This window comes from Martes martes (genome assembly GCF_963455335.1).
Source record: "Martes martes genome assembly, chromosome: 6".
NCBI lineage: Eukaryota > Metazoa > Chordata > Mammalia > Carnivora > Mustelidae > Martes > Martes martes.
Genome location: NC_137893.1, coordinates 42,759,666 through 42,780,064, shown reverse-complemented (window position 1 = coordinate 42,780,064; position 20,399 = coordinate 42,759,666). Strand labels below are relative to the sequence as shown.

Here is a 20,399-nt window from a genome sequence, read left to right as displayed (position 1 = left end):
CATTTTTTTTTTCCGAGTAATTGTCACTCTTTTGCACTGTACTGATAAGCCCATACCACTGCCATTTCTGGTCATGTCTAAGGCAGTACAAAATAAGGGGTAAGAGCTGGCCTCTGGCTTCCGACGGTCTGGGACAGAACCATGATTCCACCCCTTATTCAACTGTGTCCTTGGGCAATTTATTCACCCTTCAATATCTTGGTTTTCCTATTTATACTCACCCTTTTTTTCAATACTTCTAAGTATTCAATATGATGCTTAGCACAGAGTAAGAATAAATGTTACGAATTATTTCAGAGTCAGCATTTAACGCCTTAATTTCAGATTACTATTATCACATCAGAAATACATTATTTTTCTTTCAGTGATGTGATTTTTAAGATTTTCTGTACTCTTAGATGTAATTTTTAAAAATCCTCGTCTCAAAATAGTCTTCAGAGGAACACTTTATTCATTTTGTTATTGAGAATGGGAAAATAACAGCTGAGCAAAAGCTGGGTCAGAGGATCTGCTTCTCAGGAATGCAATTATACTGCGTATCAGAGAATACATGGAGAAAAAGGATTCCTTTTGAAGAATTGTAGCCATTGTATTTCAAAAGATTCATCCATCCAACAGCTGTTTCTGGAGCACCATCCATATGCACCTACTGTTCTTGCTTTCGGGATACGAGGGAGAAGAAAATTTCTGCTCTCTTTGTGCTTACGTTCAGGACATATAGGGCTTAAAACACATGATTTTTATAGTGAAATTATAAAAACATTAATGTAAATTATGTTGTCTTTGCAGTCGGATATAATTACCTGTGCTCAAGAAGTAGAACTGATGATAAAGCAGTTAGGAGCCCAACTGGAACAATTAAAAATGATTGTAAAATCAAAGACAGCTGTCCCAACATCACAAGTCTTTGTAAGTATTTGCCATCAACTTTGACCTTGCTTAAGGGTGAGTATACCTTTGAATCCTATACAAGTGAATCAGAAGTAATTATAATTAGACTTAATTACTAAAAATAGAATATTTGTTTTATACATATTGACCCCATTCTTTATGGTTATTTTGTAGTACTAGTGTAAGTCAGATGAGAGAATCCCCCTTGCAGGCAGTTGCTACTAAAAGAGATGCAGATATGTATTAAAGTAGCCATAGTATCAATAAAAGCTTTGGCAACAGAATGGATCCGTAATGCAGCATTGAAAACATGTTCACAGTGGCTGGTTACAAATTGCCTTCAGGGGCGCCTGGGTGGCTCAGTGGGTTAAAGCCTCTGCCTTCGGCTCAGGTCATGTTTCCAGGGTCCTGGGGTCGAGCCCTGAGTCGGGGGGCTCTGCTCAGCGGGGAGCCTGCTTCCCCCCCTCTCTCTGCCTGCCTTTCTGCCTACTTGTGATCTCTGTCAAGTAAATAAATAAAATCTTTTTTAAAAAATTGCCTTCAGCAAAGAGGTGGTGTAACTTGTGACCTTTATGAAGAGACAGAGGATAATCACTGTGTTTACCAGGCCTATACGTATACTGACTTTCTGATTATCTGTACCATCTTATGGGCAAATCCCGTAGCCCTAAGGAGGTGTAAGATACAGTATTTTATAGAGATGCAGTATTTTATGAGCATTTTGAGGCTCTGATAATTTTCTGTAGCCAGTTCTAATATTGGGTTTTAAAAGCCAAGAAACACAGGCTAAGTTGTTTCAGTTATTAGTAGGGCCTGATTAATTTCCTTATGTTTGTTCTGTAAGTCAGTGACCTTTAATATGAATGAAAAACTTCATCTCACCAACCTAAGATCTTTGACTTGCAGCTCACAAGATATGCCCTAAGATGTATCTCTAGATTTTCCAGGTTCTTTTGAATCATGATTGAGCCAGAGAAATCTAAGAGTAATGAGTCATATTTAGCCTTTTTTTTTTTAAAGAAGCTATTTCCCCTTGACCCTTTGAGGTCAAGCATCCATAAATGTTTGGCTTTTTTTGGTAAAATAACTTTATGATGATCACTCCAAGATAAAATGCTTTGAAATAAAATACAAGATTTTTTTCTCTCATAACTTAGGAGTCCAGTTGCTATGTAGATTTTATTGTTTAACCTCAGGAGACTTTGGCTTGTCTTCAGGAAGAATTAATTTCTTTATAAACACAAATTTGTTGTGAGTACAGTGATTTATAATTTTATGAGACAGTTACATTTTGAACATTGCTTTCTCTCCCGCAGCCCATCTTCATCGCACTTTCTAACCTGTGGACTAGCTTCCAGGATGAAATTGTTTTGATTAGTGTCCTCAGTAATTTAACAACTCACCTTGAACCATTCCTGGGTGCTCATGAGCTACTCTTTCCTGAGAAAGTCATGCAGAATCTTCTTGATGGGCTGACTGTGAAAACTGATGTGTCTAGAGTGAAAGAACACCTGGGTAATAGAAATCACCCTTGACTTCCTCTTCCTCTTCAAATTATCTCTAGAATGAAGTCACTCTTTTGTTTTAAGATTTTCATGGTTTGGGCACTTGGTGGCCTCAGTCCAATGAGCATGGGACCCTGAATCTCAGGGTCATGAGTTCAAGCTTCACGTTGGGTGCAGTTTATTTAAAAAAATAAATAAATAAAATTATTATGCTCTATCTTCCTGATAAGGTATTAAGCATCTTTCTTGATTAAAAGAATACTAATGTTCATCATAGGAAAAGCAGAAGACAGAAAATATATGAATTGAGTAGTTTACTATCCCATAATAACCATTCTTAATGTTATTGTCAGTGTTTTATTGATAGTGATGTTCCTTGCCTATGTGTTTCTATTTTAGTCTTAATGATTTTATTATTGATTGATTCATAGTAGGAAAGGATATTAATCCTTGCCATATTTGTTGCAAGTAAAGCTCTATTTCTTTGGAGTGCTATTTGCCATATATCTTCCTCAGAGTCAGGCTGAAACTTATAAATCAGTGAATTTTATCCCTGTAAATTTGAGCTTATTTTAGACACTTTAAGAGATGCACTGATTCTTATGGAAAGGCTGTCTTTATTAACAAACTGCTTTTTACTTTTTTGGTGTCTTCTGTCTTAGTTACAGGCAACTTGAAGTTCATGAGAAATGCCAAAGTAGAGTCTGGGAGTTGTTGCCTAGAAAGGTTTTCCCAGAAAATGAAACTAGATAATTTACTCCCTAAATTTCCTTTTCAAATTCAAATTTTGTAAAAGTGGAAAATAAAAATGACGTGCTTATTTCCATTCTTAAACTATTAGAATAAAAAAAAAACCCTGAAAACTGAATTAGAGAGACTCAAAGGCATCCTTCCAGTTCAAGTTTTTTCTACTCCTTTTCTTTTATTAAAATAACATATCTACACAGAAACAACGTGAAATTGAAAAGTTCAAGTCACTTCAACAGTAGGTATTAAACTCAACCACATTGGCAAAACAATCTTGGAGTTAATATGTCATTTCCCCCATATGCTGCAACTTTATATTCAAAAGGACACTATCACGTTACTGATCCCAGTGAATTGAGAGACCTAATATTCTTCTAAAAGAATTTAATTAACACTTGCCACATCTCATCACTATCAGGAAAAAAGAAGAAGGTTTATCTTCCCCCAACGTTGGCATTTACTTCTAGTTGTGGCCACAAAGACATCTGTGGTATCACTGTTTTGATACAGAGCCCCACCCAGAAGCGTAGTAGGATTGCAAAAACTAAGACCCTTGAAGATCAGTTTTATAAGTACATGTTTTTGTTTGGAGAAAAAAATTTAGACAATTTGTTTATCACATGTAAATAAGTAAGCTAACCACCATTGAGAAGAATTTTGTAAAGTGTAAAGAATAAAAATTGATACCTTGTTATCAAAAGTAAGTTACTGAGAGATATTTCCTTGAATCTTTCTGCTCAGAACATTCTCTGTTGTTTCAAGAAGCAATAGTCCTAGTATTATATGAGCACCACGTTCAAAGTATTTGGCCGCCTCGTACATTATGAGAGCTCTGCTGTCTTGAATGAAGTTGCTCTCTCTCTATTTTAGTCACATAGCAGCTAGTCTTTTCTGCTCATTTCCTTGGGTTGTTTACTCTTCTCATTGATTAAAGTTGTTCTTGTCCTCTTTCATTTTAGAAGATAGAGTACATCTGGTAGATTTCAGAAAACAAGAATGGCTTTTCCCAGAAACAACAGCAAATTTTGATAAGTTGTTAATTCAGTGTCGCGGATTTTGTCCTTATACATTTGCTACAACAGATGGTCTTCTCCTTCCAGGTATATTGTTGGGAATAATGTTACTTTCACTTCCGCATTTTTTCTTTGAATAAAGTGCTATTGTTGTCCCTTTTTTTTTTTTAACTTACTTTTTAAAATTTTATGGGATGTGATGATGAACTAAGAAAGGAGCTGCAAAGATGATCCAGACCATCTTCATCTTTGAAGTACTCAGAATGATCTGGTAGACTGACATAACCAAGAAATGGGGCTACAAATGATAAGTGATGGAATGTGTGTATAATGAAATATGGATGCCACAGTATCATGAAAGGACTGATGACCCATAGGTCCAATGAAGGATTCCAGAAATTCACATGGCATTGCTAAAGTAGATCATCTTCCAAAGTAATTACTTGAAAGAGCAACACTAATTTGGCTGGTTATGTTTATTAAATAATACACTGTCACTTTATGGTTACAGTCCATTGACATAAATCAGGATTTCTGCATAAGTCAGATCTGTCTAAGGAAATGGCAAGTATTTTATCAAATAAAATCTCTCTGTGATGTATATATTATGAGAGCTTCCTCAAAACAAAGAGTAAGCCAGAAATTAATACCCCAAAAGTGCTCTATGAATTGGAAATAAAAAGTCAGCTAGGGCTAGAGTGAAAAGAGTTTGACAAAATTATTTATTTATGTATTTATATATGTATTTATTTATTTGAGAGAGAGTGAAAGAAATCACAAGCAGGGGGAGGAGCAGAGGGAGAAGCAGACTCTCTGCTGAGCACGAGCCCAATGCGGGGCTCAGTCCGAGGACCCTAGGATCATGACCTGAGCAGAAGGCAGATGCTTAACCTACTGAGCCACCCAGCCATCCCTGACAAAATTATTTCTAATTTACCTTACATCATTAACCTCTTCCTTTTCTCTGTTCTTTGTTATTTCTTTTGTTATATTTCATAGTTGTTTATTGCTTTTTTATTAGAAAGATTTCTTGGAATTGTGTGTATATATAGGCTAGAGAACACACATACTGGCTCATTTTTTATGTTATTAGATTTTTCGTAATGGCAATAATAGAAAGTTTACCATAGGGAGCTGAGAGAATAGTATTTGGAGACCCCATGAGGATCACTGATAGTGGGGAGGAAGCAGTCAAGAGCCATGAAGAAGTACAACAGGACAAATATAGGTGGTTTCTCCCTTCCCTTCCCCTTTCCCGTTCTCTTCCTAGATAAGAAGGGAAGGGAGTCATGAGAGACACAAACACAGAGAAACATGGCTGTAGGGCCACGACCATCAGCATGATGTGGTTGGAAAATCTATGGACTAAGATTCAGGAAAGCCTGGTTTCTAGTCTAGGTCTATTTGGACCCTTCCAGCTTACTAACTAGGATTCTCATAAAAAGAGAGAAACAGGAAAGTAGAAGGGCTTGTGAGTGTCAGAATCCTCTCTGAGTAAGCAGTCCTGATTAGCTTTGTTTACTACATTATTTATATTTACTACATTATTTTCTGGGCAGCAGCAATTTGCACTACCTCAGAGGAATTCTGTAGGACGCCCCTCCTGTTCAGGACTGCAGACGGCGTGGCTTAAAACCCAAGGTGACACGGTGGCTTACCAGTTGGGGTCCTTTGCACATGACATCCCTGATTCCATTGCCAGCCGATCTCCCTTGCTCACGACTCCAGCGCCACTGGCCTTCTGGCTCTTCTCGAACATTCCAGACACATTTTCACCTCAGAGCCTCTGCCTTGCTATTCCCTCAACTCGGAAAACTCTATCCCCCATACAGCTACCTACCTTGCTCCTTCATTTTATTCAGCCTTCCTAGATCACCCGATCTAAAATATCAACCTTACACTCTTCCTTTTACTATGTGTTTAGCTGGCTTGATGCTTAATTTTTTTTTTTATCTGCAGGACTCTCTGGCCTATGGTGTATTTGTTGATTTACTGAGAGCAGGAACTTTGTTTTCTTTTATATCCTTAGTGCCAGGAATAGGGCCAATACATTTTGTTGAACACGTGAAAAAATAAGTAAGACAGTATTACTATCTCTTACCAATTATGTGGATATTTAATAATTTAAATAATTTATTTTATTTATTTATTTATTATTTATTTTATTTATTTAAAAATAATTTAAATAATTTAATAATTCCTATTTTATGTAGTATCTGTTCACAGTGGGAAATACTTCTTAACATAGAAACTTGTATTGGGGGCGCCTGGCTGGCTCGATTGGTGGCGCATGGGACTCCTGATCTTGGGGTAGTGAGTTTAAGCCCCTTGTTAGATGTAGAGATTACTTAAAAATAAAAAATCTTAAATAAAAACAGAAGAAGAAGAAACCTGTATTTTGAAAAAGATGTCCTGTCTTTATAGTTTTTATAGAATTACTTTTAAAACAATGCTTGTAGTAATTTAGTTAAAGGAGATTTGAAAAAACCATCAGATGACTAAGTGGTTCTCATAAAAAATTTTCAAACACCTTATAACTGGATAGCAAATTTTTATATAAACCATAGTTTAAGATTAATTTAAATGAATTTCACATAAAATATCATTTAATAAAATGTATCATTTAAAATTGCAAATTGTACCATTTTAGCAAAATGAAAAGTGTAAGTCATATGTTAAATATGCAGTATATGGGGACAGTTTTATGGATGTATTACAAACATAGAATCACTTAATATTTTATGCCTAATTCATTTCCTTTTCTTAATTTTCAGGAAATCCAGCAATTGGGATTTTGAAATATAAAGAAAAGTATTACACTTTCAATACCAGAGATGCTGCATACTTATTTGCAGAAAATCCTGAGAACTATATTGGTTTAATTAGAGAAAAGGCCAAAAAAAATGCAGAATTAATTCAGCTCCTGGAACTTCATCAACAGTTCGAAACCCTCATTCCATATTCTCAGGTTAGCATAGCTGGTATTTTAAGAATTTATGACTTTTAAAAGTACAGTTAATTTAAAGTTAGACTTTGTTGTAGAATGGCTCCTAAGTCCAGGCAGAGACAGGCTCCGAAGAGGGCCTCTAACACTGTCAGAAAGAGATTCATCCCCGAAGAGGGACACTAATGACGTCCATAGAAAATAAGGAAAACAAGTGAAGTCAAATTGATGAATTAGACTGGAAAACTCTGAAAGAGAAATACTACATTTAGATAAATAATTGAAACTATAGTATTTTCGTATCTAAAATTAAAGGAGCTTAGCACAGATAATACAGGTGATAACTTAGAGCTGTAAGAGAACAGGTCTGTGTGTCTGTCTGCACTCCGCACTCCGTACCTTGCTGCTTTCCTTACTATTGCTTCCTAGTATATCTTATTACCTGAGAGGGTAAGCTCTTTGTTTTCCTTTTTACTTTTTCAAAATTGTCTTAGATAGTCAGGCATAAATCTTTATATATCCATGTAATTTTCTTAATAAATTTGCCGAGTCCCCCCCCAAAATCTTCTGAGATTTTAACTGGAATTGCATTAAAATAATCAAGTGAAATGATCAATAATTTTTCATGTTTATTATATTGGGTTGTCCCATCCATAAGAAGTACCCGATACTTAGTGTTTTTTTTAAAGTAATTAGTAGTTTCATTAATTATGTCTTAATAAAACATAATGGTTTTAGTTATATTTTTTACTCTGCCTACTTCTAAAACTGTACAGTGACTGGTAATGATAATAATAATATATGCTTTTCAGTACGATGCCACTCAGTGTGATGACACCTCCATTGAATTAACAATTCCCCTATGGAAAGGGTTTTGTTTCTAGGCTCACGACTGTGTTCCGCTGGCCTAGGCTTTTCCAGTTTTATATTTTTTATTCTTTTGTGGTGTCTTTTCACAAATGAAAGTTATGTATTTTATTAATCTTTTTTCTCTCATGTCTTTAACTTTTCTGTCTTGTTTAAGAAATCCTCAAGTATCTTAGATCATAAAAAGATTCTCCTACATTGCCTTGCAATGAATCTGGATTTACCTTTCACACCCTAGTTTTTAATTGACTTGGATTTGATTTTTATGTTTAGGGGGAGATGAAGATCTAATTTTAATTTTTTTTCCATTTGAGTAGTGAATTGTCCCAGATTATTTGTTCAATACTCTGTCCTTTCCCTACATCTACAGTGTCTTATGTGCACAGACGTAAGTTTTAGGTTCTCTATTCAGTTTTTCAGTTAAAAAAAATTCCTACCTATATCTTATTAGAGCTTTATTATAAGTTTCGATACCTGTTGACTAAGTTCTCCCACTCTTTCCTCTCTAAAGAATCTTGGCTATACTTGATTCTTGACTTTCCATTATAAATTTGAAAATTACATTGCCAAGTTCTATTAAAAAAAACTTGAAGGAATTATGAATTTGTGTGTCTATAGACAAGAATTATTTGGCCTTGCTACCACTTATATTTAACTTACAGACTTGTAAGATTCCTCGAAGACAGTGAAAGGCTAGAATCAGATCATCAGAAAGGTGTGCTATAAGTAGATAATGCATAGTTTTCCATTAAAGAACAATTCCACCCTCCCCCGACCATTTAATTGGTCTTGTTTTTCCCTTTCTATATATTTAATTCCCAGCTCTTCCTCAGTGACTTTCATATTTCAGAGCTGTAGTTCTTATAATTATTTACTAGCCATTTACTTGAATTGTATAATATTGCTAATCATCTTGCAGTATGTTTTTATCTCTCTAATTATATCATAACATCATTTTGAAGGGAAAAATGATACCTTATGTTAAATGGTAGGGCAATCAATGATTATCTGTTGCTCGATTTGGAGTAAGAATTTTTTTTAAGTTCTTCTTTATTGAGAGAGTAAGAGAAAGAGCGTGAGCAGGGGCAGGGGAGGGGGAGGCAAATGGGGAAGGAGAGGCAGACTTCCTGCTGAGCAGGGAGTCCAATGAAGGGTTTGATCCTAGGCCTCTGAGATCATGACTCAAACTGAAGGCAGATGCTTACCCAACTGAGCCACCCAGGTGCCCCTTGGAGTAAGAAGTTAATCTTGAATGGATGGATACAGGAGATGTGGCACATATATATACAGGAATATTACTGAGCCATAAAAAAGAATAAAATCTTGCCATTTGCTGCAACATGGTTGAATCAAGAGGATATTAGGCTAAGTGAAATAAGTCAGTCAGAGAAAGATAAATACCATATGATTTCATTCATGGATGGAGTTTAAGAGACAAAAATAATGGAAAAAGAGAAAAAAGGACAGACTTTTTTTTAATAAAGATTTTATTTATTTATTTGACAGACAGAGATCACAAGTAGGCAGAGAGGCAGGCAGAAAGAGAGGGGGAAGCAGGCTCCCTGCTTAGCAGAGAGCCGATGCGGGGCTCAATCCCAGGACGCTGAGATCATGACCTGAGCTGAAGGCAGAGGCTTAACCCACTGAGCCACCCAGGCGCCCCAAAAAGGACAGACTGTTAAATATAGAGAACAATCTGGTAGTTGTCGGAGCAGAGGTGGGTGGGGGGATGGGTGAAATAGTGAGGGGGATCAAGAGTAAGCTTATCGTGAGGAGCACTGAGTAATGTTTAGAATTGTTGAGTCCCTGTATTCTACAGCTGAAACTAATATACAACACTGTTATACCAGAATTAAAAAAAAAAAAGCCAGGCTTCTCTCCCTTCACTTTACTGTGATCTGAGTTCTTTGGACATCTACCACCCCCTCCAGCAATTTCATATACAGTATAATCATATCTTATTTAGCCTGGAGTTAATATTTAATATTTTAATAGTGAGGTTGTGAATGACACAGCAGAAAATTGAAATATCTAGCTAAAACAAAACCACCTTGGATAATATGCTGAGTATGCATAGTTTGGGTTCAAGATATATCCTAGGGGCTCCTGCCTGGCTTAATCAGTAGAGCAGGGGATTCTCTTCTTGGGGTCATGAGTTCGAACCCCACACTGCGTGTAGAGATTATAAATAAACTTTAAAAATCCCAACATCAACTGTCATTAAAAAAAGATACATCCTAAAGATGTTTGGATACTTTAAACAAATGTGATTCATATTTAATATTTAATGACTATTTTAAACTGCCAGTTTTCAACAAACTATTCGCTTATGCTACCAATTTTGAGGGGGGCATTTGACTTAGGAATGAATGACATTTGGTTTTCCCCTTCCAAAGTATACCTCCCATATTAACTTCAAAAAGTCAGGTACAAAGAAATCCATAATGCCCAGGAAAGTGATCTCATTTAGTTCACTACTACAGGCTTATTTTCTCTGCTGTCTTTATGAGTATATTCCATGTTTAAAAATTCTTGTTTTTCTAATCTTTTTGTCATAGCTAAATATTTTTAGTTATCCCTAAATAATGCTTATTTTTTAAATAAGTACTAATTACAAAACTTCATTTCTTTAGATGAAGGATGTTGACAAACATATAAAACCAATTACAATGTCTGAAAGTAGCACACAGACGGATACGCACATATTGCCACCAACAATTGTGAGATCATATGAGTGGAATGAATGGGAATTAAGAAGAAAAGCTATAAAATTGGTTTGTAACAATATTTTCTAAAATTATTTATAGGTTGGGGATTTTTTTTTCTCTAAGACAGTGGAAGAGATGATTTATTGTATATATGTTACATTCAGCCACACACGAAAACAGAATTAGTCCTACAAGTCACAGGCACAGGGCATAGGACCAAAAAGGACAGTTTTGGTATGAGCTAGGTGGGTCTCTCGAAGGTGGTTGCTGTGATCAAATGGCAATGGATATTCTAGATCCACTGAATCAAGTTCCAGAAGGTCAGCATGCAGTAACAATTTGTACCAGCGTCCCGGGCCTCTGGCTTTCCTTATGTCTATTCCTGTGGCTTCCATGGTTGTACAAGCTAGCTGTTTACTTGGACCTCTGCCTCATCTTTCTCACTTCAGCCTCCACATTGCTTCTTCCTCCACTTGGCATGCTTGGTGCAGGGTTTTCCAAGAAGATGGCACTAAGGCCGAGAGCTAGAGGTTGGGGAACTCTAATGTATCATTACTCATAGAGCTAGTAATTTAAATTATTTATATAAACTAATGAGTTGTATACAGAGTTATTTGCATATTAATTTGCCAGCTTTACCTTGTAAGATTGTCTTCTAATTTTAAGCATATAGAGAAGGATGAAACAATTCTCAAATTATACCATCCAGTAACTACAACAATGGTAGTTGCTCACTCTCTTTCTATACCCATCTATTGTGCTAATCTATGAGGGTCTAGTATTTAAAGCACTCTCAGTTTCCTCTAATCATGGAAGTATACCCTTGTCTTTTGTTTTTGTTTTTTTTTAGGAGCAGAATATTACCTCTATTATATCCCAGATAATGTCCCCTCTTGTCAGTCAACATCTACACGCACTGAGCTCTCTTATCCTTCTGATTCTCAGTCACTTTAATCATAAGAGGTGCCTGCCCTCAAAGCATGGCTTTGAAACTCTCATCCATGGCTGACTCCGTGGAATTCCTCCCATTCACTCTTTCTACAGTACCTCCTCATTTTAAACAACAGGTATTTAGTGTATGAAGGAAACTCTTTTACATCTGTAGCCTTTTCTTAGTATATTTTGTCCATCTCTTCCATTGAAATCAGGTGTGGAAATAAAGACTTACCCAAATGGGAACAGAGGCTACTATTTATTCAAAGTTTGCTATAGCAAGGGAGTCAAGCACTATCACCTGTAGTTGGCAGAAGCTCCAAAGCAGGCAGGAAAAGAGAGAGCTTGATAGTGGAAAAAAGGGGAAGGGTTTAAAGAGTTTTCTGATTAGAGGTTGTTGACATGGGGAAACTGGAGGTGGGCTAACACAAAATGGGGTTCTTATGTGATTAGTTTGTTGGGTATCCTTGGCTTTCTCTGGTCAGTCCTTAATTGAAAGGTGTAGGCAGCAAAAAAATAGGGAAGCTGGCCAAGTCCTGCCTGTTCTGTGCTGATAGCTCTGGCTACAGAGGTTGTGGGGGAGTGTTCTATCATCCTACAAGGTATAGCCTTTGTCTGTTTGTATATGCAGTGTTTTATAGGCTTTTCACCAACCTTGACATTTTTCTTGCCCCCCTTTCTGGTGGCAGCTTTTCAGTCCCGTGATTTCCTGGGATGAGGAAGGATTAGCTTCCTGGTATATCTTCTAGATATTTTTGTTCCATTAATATTGCTATCAGTTACTCTTCTGTAGTTCATGAAGCTCCATCCCCATGTTCTTTTCTGTTATTTACTAAACTCACTTGAGCCCATCAGACATATACAAGGTAACATAGATATCCCTACTTTGTTCTTCAGAAGCTAATCTTCTAGCAAGTGACATTGATACACTAAAAATATTTCAGTACCTCTTGGTAAGTAGTATAACAGAAGTGAAATAAAAGTTGACTTCCAGCTCTTTGAAAAATACCTGTGGAATTTTGATTGGGATGGCATTGAAAGTATAGATTGCTCTAGGCAGTATAGACATTTTAACAATGTTTATTTTTCCAATCCGTGAGCATGGAATGGTCTTCCATCTTTTTGTGTCTTTTTCAATTTCTTTCATGAGTGTTCTGTAGTTCCTCATGTACAGATCCTTTACCTCTTTGGTTAGGTTTATTCCCAGGTATCTTATGGTTCTTGGTGCTATCGTAAATGGAATCGATTCTCTAATTTCCCTTTCTATATTTTCATTGTTAGTGTATAAGAAAGCAACTGATTTCTGTACATTGATTTTGTATCCTGCCACATTACTGAATTGCTGTATGAGTTCTAGTAGTTTGGGGGTGGAGTCTTTGGGGTTTTCCATATAAAATATCACGTCATCTGCGAAGAGAGAGAGTTTGACTTCTTCTTTGTCAAGGTGAGTACCTTTTATTTCTTTTTGTTGTCTGACTACTGTTGCTAGGACTTCTAGTACTATGTTGAACAACAGTGGCGAGAGTGCGCATCCTTGTTGTTTTCCTGATCTCAAAGGGAAGGCCGCCAGCTTTTCCCCATTAAGGATGATATTCACTGTGGGTTTTTCATAGATAGATTTTATGAAGTTCAGGAATGTTCCCTTTATCCCTATACTTTGAAGGGTTTTAATCAGGAATGGATGCTGTATCTTGTCAAATACTTTTTCTGGGTCAATTGAGAGGACCATGTGGTTCTTCTCTCTTCTCTTATTGATTTGTTCTATCACATTAATTGTTTGATTTGCGAATTTTGAACCACCCTTGCATCCCATGGATAAATCCCACCTGGTCATGGTGGATAATCTTTTTAATGTACTGTTGGATCCTGTTAGCTAGGATCTTGTTGAGAATCTTGGCATCCATATTCATCAGAGATATTGGTCTGAAATTCTCCTTTTTGGTGGGGTCTTTGCCTGGTTTGGGGATCAGGGTGATGCTGGCTTCATAAAAAGAGTCTGGAAGTTTTCTTTCTGTTTCTATTTTTTGAAACAGCTTCAGGAGAATAGGTATTATTTCTTGTTTGAATGGTTGGTAGAATTCCCCAGGGAATCCATCATGTCCTGGGGTCTTGTTTTTTGGGAGTTTTTTTCTTTTAAGGTTTTATTTATTCATTTAACAGGGAGGGAGAGTACAAATGGGGAGCAGCAGGTAGAGTAGGAGGGAGAAGCAAGCTCTCTGCTGAGCCAGGAGCCGGATGTGGGACTTGATCCCAGGACCCTGGGATCATGACCTGAGCCAAAGGGAGATGCTTAACGACTGAGCCACCCAGGCACCCTTGTTTTTTGGGAAGCTTTTGATCACTGCTTCAATCTCGTTACTAGATATTGGTCTATTTGGGTTGTCAGTTTCTTCCTGATTCAGTTTTGGAAGTTTATAGGTTTCTAGGAATGCATCCATTTCATCTAGGTTGCTTAACTTACTGGCATATAACTGTTGATAATAATTTCTGATGACTGTTTCTATTTCCATGGTGTTAGTCATGTTTGCTCCCTTTTCATTCATCATTTTATGAATTTGGGTCCTCTCTCTTTTCTTTTGGATTAGTTTGGCCAGTGGTTTATCGATCCTATTGATTCTTTCAAAAAACCAGCTTCTAGTTTCGTTGATGTGTTCTACTGTATCTGTAGTTTCTATCTCAATGATCTCTGCTCTAATCTTGATTATTTCCTTTCTTGTATGTGGGGTTGGCTTAATTTGTTGTTGGTTCTCCAGTTCTTTAAAGCGTAAAGAGAGTTGGTGTATTCGGGATTTTTCAATTTTTTTTGAGGGAGGCTTGGATGGCTATGTGTTTCACCCTTAGAACTGTTTTTGATGTATCCCATAGATTTTGGACCAATATGCCTTCATCCTCATTGGTTTCCATGAATTGTTTAAGTTCTTCTTTGATTTCCCAGTTGGTCCAAACATTCTTAAGCAGGATGATCTTTTGCTTCCAAGTGTTTGCATTCCTTCCATACTTTTTTCTTGTGGTTGAGTTCTAGTTTCAAAGCATTGTGGTCTGAGAATATGCAGGGAATAATCTCAGCCTTTTGGTATTGGTTGAGCCCTGATTTGTGACCAAGTATGTGATCTGTTCTGGAGAAAGTTCCATGTACACTCAAGAAGAATGCGTATTCTATTGTTTTAGGGTGGGATGTTCTGTATATATCTATGAGGTCCATCTAGTCCAATGTGTCACTGAATGCTCTTGTTTCTTTATTGATTTTCTGCTTGGATCATCTGTCTATTACTGAGACTGGGGTGTTAAGATCCCCTACCATAGTGAGTTGGAACAAATAATCCTAAAATTTGTATGGAACCAAAAGAGACCCTGAATTGCTAAGGAAATGTTGAAAAAAGAAAAACAAAACTGGGGGCATCACGTTGCCTGATTTCAAGCTTTACTACAAAGCTATGATCACCAAGACAGCATGGTACTGGCACAAAAATGGACACATAGACCAGTGGAACAGAGTAGAGAGCCCAGATATGGACCCTCAACTCTATGGTCAAATAATCTTCGACAAAGCAGGAAAAAAAATCCACTGGAAAAAAGTCTCTTTAACAAACGGTGCTGGAAAAATTGGACAGCTATGTATAGAAGAATGAAACTAAACCATTCTCTCACACCATACACAAAGATAAACTTGAAATGGATAAAAGACCTCAACATGAGGCAGGAATCTATCAAAATCCTAGAGGAAAACATAGGCAGTAACCTCTTCGGCATCAGCCACAGCAACTTCTTTCAAGGCATGTCCCCAAAGGTAAAGGAAACAAAAGTGAAAATGAACTTTTGGGTCTTCATCAAAATCAAAAGTTTCTGCACAGCAAGGGTAACAGTCAACAAAACCAAGAGGCAACCCACAGAATGGGAGAAGATATTCGGAAATGACACTACAGACAAAGGGTTAATATCCAAGATCTATAAAGAACTCCTCAAACTCAACACCCCCAAAACAGATAATCATGTCAGAAAATGGGCAAAAGACATGAACAGACATTTCTCCAAAGAAGACATACAGGGGCACCTGGGTGGCTCAGTGGGTTGGGGCCTCTGCCTTTGGCTCAGGTCATAATCCCAGGATACTGGGATTGAGGCCCGCATTGGGCTCTCTGCTCAGCGGGAAGCCTGCTTCCTCCCTCTCTCTCTGCCTGCCTCTCTGCCTACTTGTGATCTCTGTCTGTCAAATAAATAAATAAAAATCTTAAAAAAAAAAAACATACAAATGGCTAACAGACACATGAAAAAATGTTCATCATTATTAGCCATCAGGGAAATTCAAATCAAAACCACATTGAGATACCAGTTAGAATGGCCAAAATCAACAAGATAGGAAACAACAAGTGTTAGAAAAGATGTGGAGAAACGGGAACCCTCTTACACTGTTGGCGGGAATGCAAGTTGGTGCAGCCACTTTGGAAAACAGTGTGGAGATTTCTCAAAAAATTAAAATAGAGCTACCCTATGACCCTGCAATTGCACTACAAGGTATTTACCCCAAGGATACAGATGTAGTGAAAAAAAGAGCCATATGTACCCCAATGTTCATAGCAACAATGGCCACAGTCACCAAACTGTGGAAAGAACCAAGACATCCTTCAGCAGATGAATGGATAAAGAAAATATGGCCCATATATACTATGGAGTATTATGCCTCCACCAGAAAGGATGAATACCCAACTTTGGTATCAACATGGATAGGACTGGAAGAGATTATGCTGAGTGAAAGAAGTCAAGCAGAGAGAGTCAATTATCATATGGTTTCACTTACTTGTGGAGCATAAGGAATAACATGGAGGACATTGGGAGATGGAGAGGAGAAGTGAGATGGGGGAAGTCAGAGGGGGAGACAAACCGTGAGAGACTGTGGACTTTGAGAAACAAACTAAGGGTTTTGGAGGGGAGATGGGTGGGGGATTGGGTGAGCCTGGTGGTGGGTATTAAGGGGAGTATGTAGTGCATGGAGTATTGGGTGTGGTGCTTAAACCATGAATTTTGGAACACACAAAAAATTAAATTAAAAAAAATTGACTTCAGTGACATTTGAAGTTGGTCTGAGGTATTAATAGGCAAAGGGGAAGGGGGAGCGATGGCTGGATAGAATATGAGAGGTAGAGGTGCCAACATAAGTCTGGACTAGAAATGCTAAGAGATTGGGGTGTTCATTGGGGCTGCACTGCATACTGATTAAGCCTTCTCTTCCCATTCCTCAGCCTCCACTTCACTGTGTTTCCCACCGGAGACCTAGTAATTACCCTGTAGAATTGCATCATGTTGAATGCCAGCTCCCCATATATTACTGGTACAACCTGCTGATAGGACAAAACTGAGTGTATTACTTAAAGCTGTAGTAGGAACCACCACCTCAGGAGAGCCTTGGAAGTGTCTTGAGGGGGCAGAGGAAGGTCAGAATTTATTGAGAATGGGAAGTATTGGTGTGGAAGGCAGGTCTTTCAATGCCAAGGGTAGATCAGGGGTTGGGATGAAGGCTTGAATTGGATTGGGTAAAGATCATTGAAAAGGAGCTCAGCATTGATGGGAATCGAGGGTGAAGATTTATGGGGCAGGGGTGCAAAGAATGTTAGGGCATAATATCTGTATTGATGCTTAGGACTGAAGGTGTGTCTTCCAAGATGTTCTGTAGTGAACAGTCAAGTTATTGCTTTGGCAGGGGTCTCTTGGAATGGTAAAATCCTGCTAATGAGGACAATGGAATAGTGAAGTCATATTAATGTAGACAGAAAACTCAGTGTGGGGGGAAAATGGTTTCAGTTCTCACTTACCCACAGTGTCTCAAAGTCTGAAATGTTTCCTCTCATTCCAGGTCTTTACTTTTTAATTCACAGGCTCTAATGCTTCTGAGTTTTTCCCTTGGACTTCCTCATTGCTTCAGCAAATCCTAGTCTTCTCTTTCTAAACTCCTCTTTGCTTCCCAGCCTGAGTAATCTGTTTAACTTCATGTTTACTAGTAATCCATGAAAAGAGTAAGCAAGATGTAGAATACTGTAAAATATAACCTAAAGACATTAGAACTTTTTATATTAAAAGTTTTGGGTGTGGGACGCCTGGGTGGCTCAGTTGGTTAAGCGGCTGCCTTCGGCTCGGGTCATGATCCCAGCGTCCTGGGATCGAGTCCCACATCGGGCTCCTTGCTCAGCGGGGAGCCTGCTTCTCCCTCTGCCTCTGCCTGCCTCTCTGTCTGCCTGTGCTCACTCTCTCTGACAAATAAATAAATAAAATCTTTAAAAAAAAAAAAAAAGTTTTGGGTGAGATCCATTTAAAAAAGGCAAAGGAAATCTTAAATTTTTGTCTTTTAAAACAATAACCCAAGCATGGCAGGAAAATCCAAGTGGTATGAATCTCAAAGTATAATAGTGAAGGAATTAGAAGATTATACTAATAAATAATTGAGCTCACTGTTAAGTTTGAATCTGCATATTCTTTCTTTGGGCCCATTTTCAACCTTTCATGTATTTTTCTACATCTTGGCAAAGGATTTTATAATGCTCTAGTTTTTCTAATGTTTTAATGTTTTGTAGAAAAATGCTGTGTTGGAGGGCTAATTTCTTTGTGGATTGAGAAAAAAGATTAGGCTGATATTATTTGTTCTTTAGAGATGGTCTAATTCCTGTATATTCTCTTTCTTTTTAGGCCAATTTGCGTCAGAAAGCAACTCACTCAGTACAAACTGATCTCAGTCACATGAGAAGAGAAAATTGTTCACAGGTGTACCCACCCAAGGATGCTGGCACGCAGTCTAAGAGAGAAGGCAGCAGTCGAGTGCCCAGGCCCCAGATTTATATAGCTGGTCTCCGTGGAGGACAGGGTAAAGTCACCTCTGGGGTCAAGGTGAACTTAACTAGAGCTGTTGATGAGACATAGTTACAGAGTGAATTTTTAAGGGAGATCTCACCAAGTTATGAGCGGAGGCCAATATTGACAAGTATCTTTGCATCCCTGAAAATTAGTTAATTTTGTGGGTCTGGCACATTCATCAGTTGTGTGAGTGTTTTCTGGATTCTTGTGAGTATTCACTGTCAACCTACTACAGAGAACTAGAAGTTGTTTTCTGTAACACATTTTACGTTCTATTAAAATTGAAAAATAAAACTCTGTCCACTCAGCTTTTATTTGCCAGAAAAAGTTTGGCAACATTGAGGACTGAAATTATAATGCTCTTTAGATATTAATGTATTTATAAGATTACGACAGATTCTGATTCCTGATTCTCTCTAAATATAGGTTTGTCCCTAGTGGTCTTGGGCTGAACAGGTTAGGACAGGAGACATCAAAATCTAGTCAAGGTTCTTGCCAATGGAGTAGGAAGTCTTTTGGGCAATTAAAATTTATTAAGAAAAGTAGGATTCAGTAGCATATGTTATGTGAACCAGAAGTGTCACAAAAAATAGCCCAACAGCCTTTTGCCTACCACCCTAATTATAATCAGTGTGTGTATGTGTGAGAGAGAGAGATACTATTCTCTACCAGAAAGAACCATAGTTCCTTGAAGTGTAGTTGATTCTATGACCTAGGACAGGGAAATATTAAGTTTGGCTGGAACCTCTTGTTGCCAGAAATAAAGAATGCTTGAAAAACCTTGTGCAGATGTAAACAAAGAAGTAGGCTTACAAGGGCCATATTGGCATAACTTGAGCATCAAAAGGAGAATAATTATATTTAATTAAGTTGAGACCATAATGATACTCCATTTTTAAAAGATTTTATTTATTTATTTGACAGAGATCACAAGTAGGCAGAGAGGCAGGCAGAGAAAGAGGAGGAAGCAGACGCCCCGCTGAGCAGAGAGCCCAATGCGGGGCTTGATCCCAGGATCCTGGGATCATGACCTGACCCGAAGGCAGAGGCTTTAACCCACTGAGCCACCCAGGCACCTCAATAATGATACTCCAAAATGGGAAGAGATAAACTGTACAAAGATGTAGGAATGTATGTTGGAATGTTTTCTATCATTAAAATTCATTTCAAGTACACCTGTGAGTTTTTTAAGTGTATCTGTAAGAACATATGCAATAGTGAATGTGCCAATCACAAGAAGAGGTAAGAAGGGCCAGTGAGCACACATACAACTCCATAGAGGGAAGGTCCAACGGTGTTCCAAAATGAGATTAATCAAATGTCCGACTCTACAAAGCTTCTTCTAATAGTAATGTGATGCTAATAAGGTATGCAAATTTTTCCAATAATTTTAGTAGACTAGATTTATCTATGTGTATGCATATCTAATGATAAGGCAATTGTGTACAACAACCACTCAAACCTCTAAAAAGTGATTTTAGGGAAAGATGGTGCTACAGGAGGTGTACGCTTCTGGGTCTCTCAGATTCTTGTATCCCTGTTCCTATAAAGGCTGATGTGCCTTTATAGTATTTTTAACCAATCCACGTGATATCTGGAAAGCCTTTCATTTTGTCAATGAATTATTTCTAGCATCGCTTATGCTAATTAATATCTACAGTGAAAGTGAAGATTATAGCGGTTGAAGTAAATGCCTGTTGACACGTCTGACATTTTTGAAGCCCTTTTGTTGTGAGAAGATCATGTAGTTAGAATGTCTGGCCAAGTAAATATAATCAATGACAATGCTGACAATAAGGACACAGCCGCAAGACTTCTGAAAAATAACATAAATCATGTCAAGTTTAAGTAAGAGGTAACAATACAAGGTAATGAGCAAGGTGGAAGTTAGAAAAGTTGCCGACAGTAGTTTCTATTACTTTACGGGTTCTGAGGGTTTCTAAACAGCTTG

At 37.6% G+C, this 20,399-nt stretch overlaps 1 protein-coding gene across 1 annotated transcript in view; it reads left to right on the top strand.

The window, feature by feature from the left end:
* The window catches only part of CFAP206 (cilia and flagella associated protein 206), a gene marked incomplete at its 5' end in the record, with an annotated part of 31,875 nt that extends 13,122 nt beyond the window's left edge, over nt 1-18,753 (top strand). The window contains 6 exons of the mRNA XM_080806081.1: nt 790-909; nt 2,208-2,406; nt 4,103-4,243; nt 6,931-7,124; nt 10,601-10,741; nt 18,284-18,753. Of these exons, the coding sequence (XP_080662207.1) occupies nt 790-909; nt 2,208-2,406; nt 4,103-4,243; nt 6,931-7,124; nt 10,601-10,741; nt 18,284-18,514 (1,026 nt within the window). The 3' untranslated portion in view covers nt 18,515-18,753. The remainder of the gene's footprint in view (nt 1-789; nt 910-2,207; nt 2,407-4,102; nt 4,244-6,930; nt 7,125-10,600; nt 10,742-18,283) is intronic.
* Between the last annotated feature and the right edge of the window lie 1,646 nt (nt 18,754-20,399).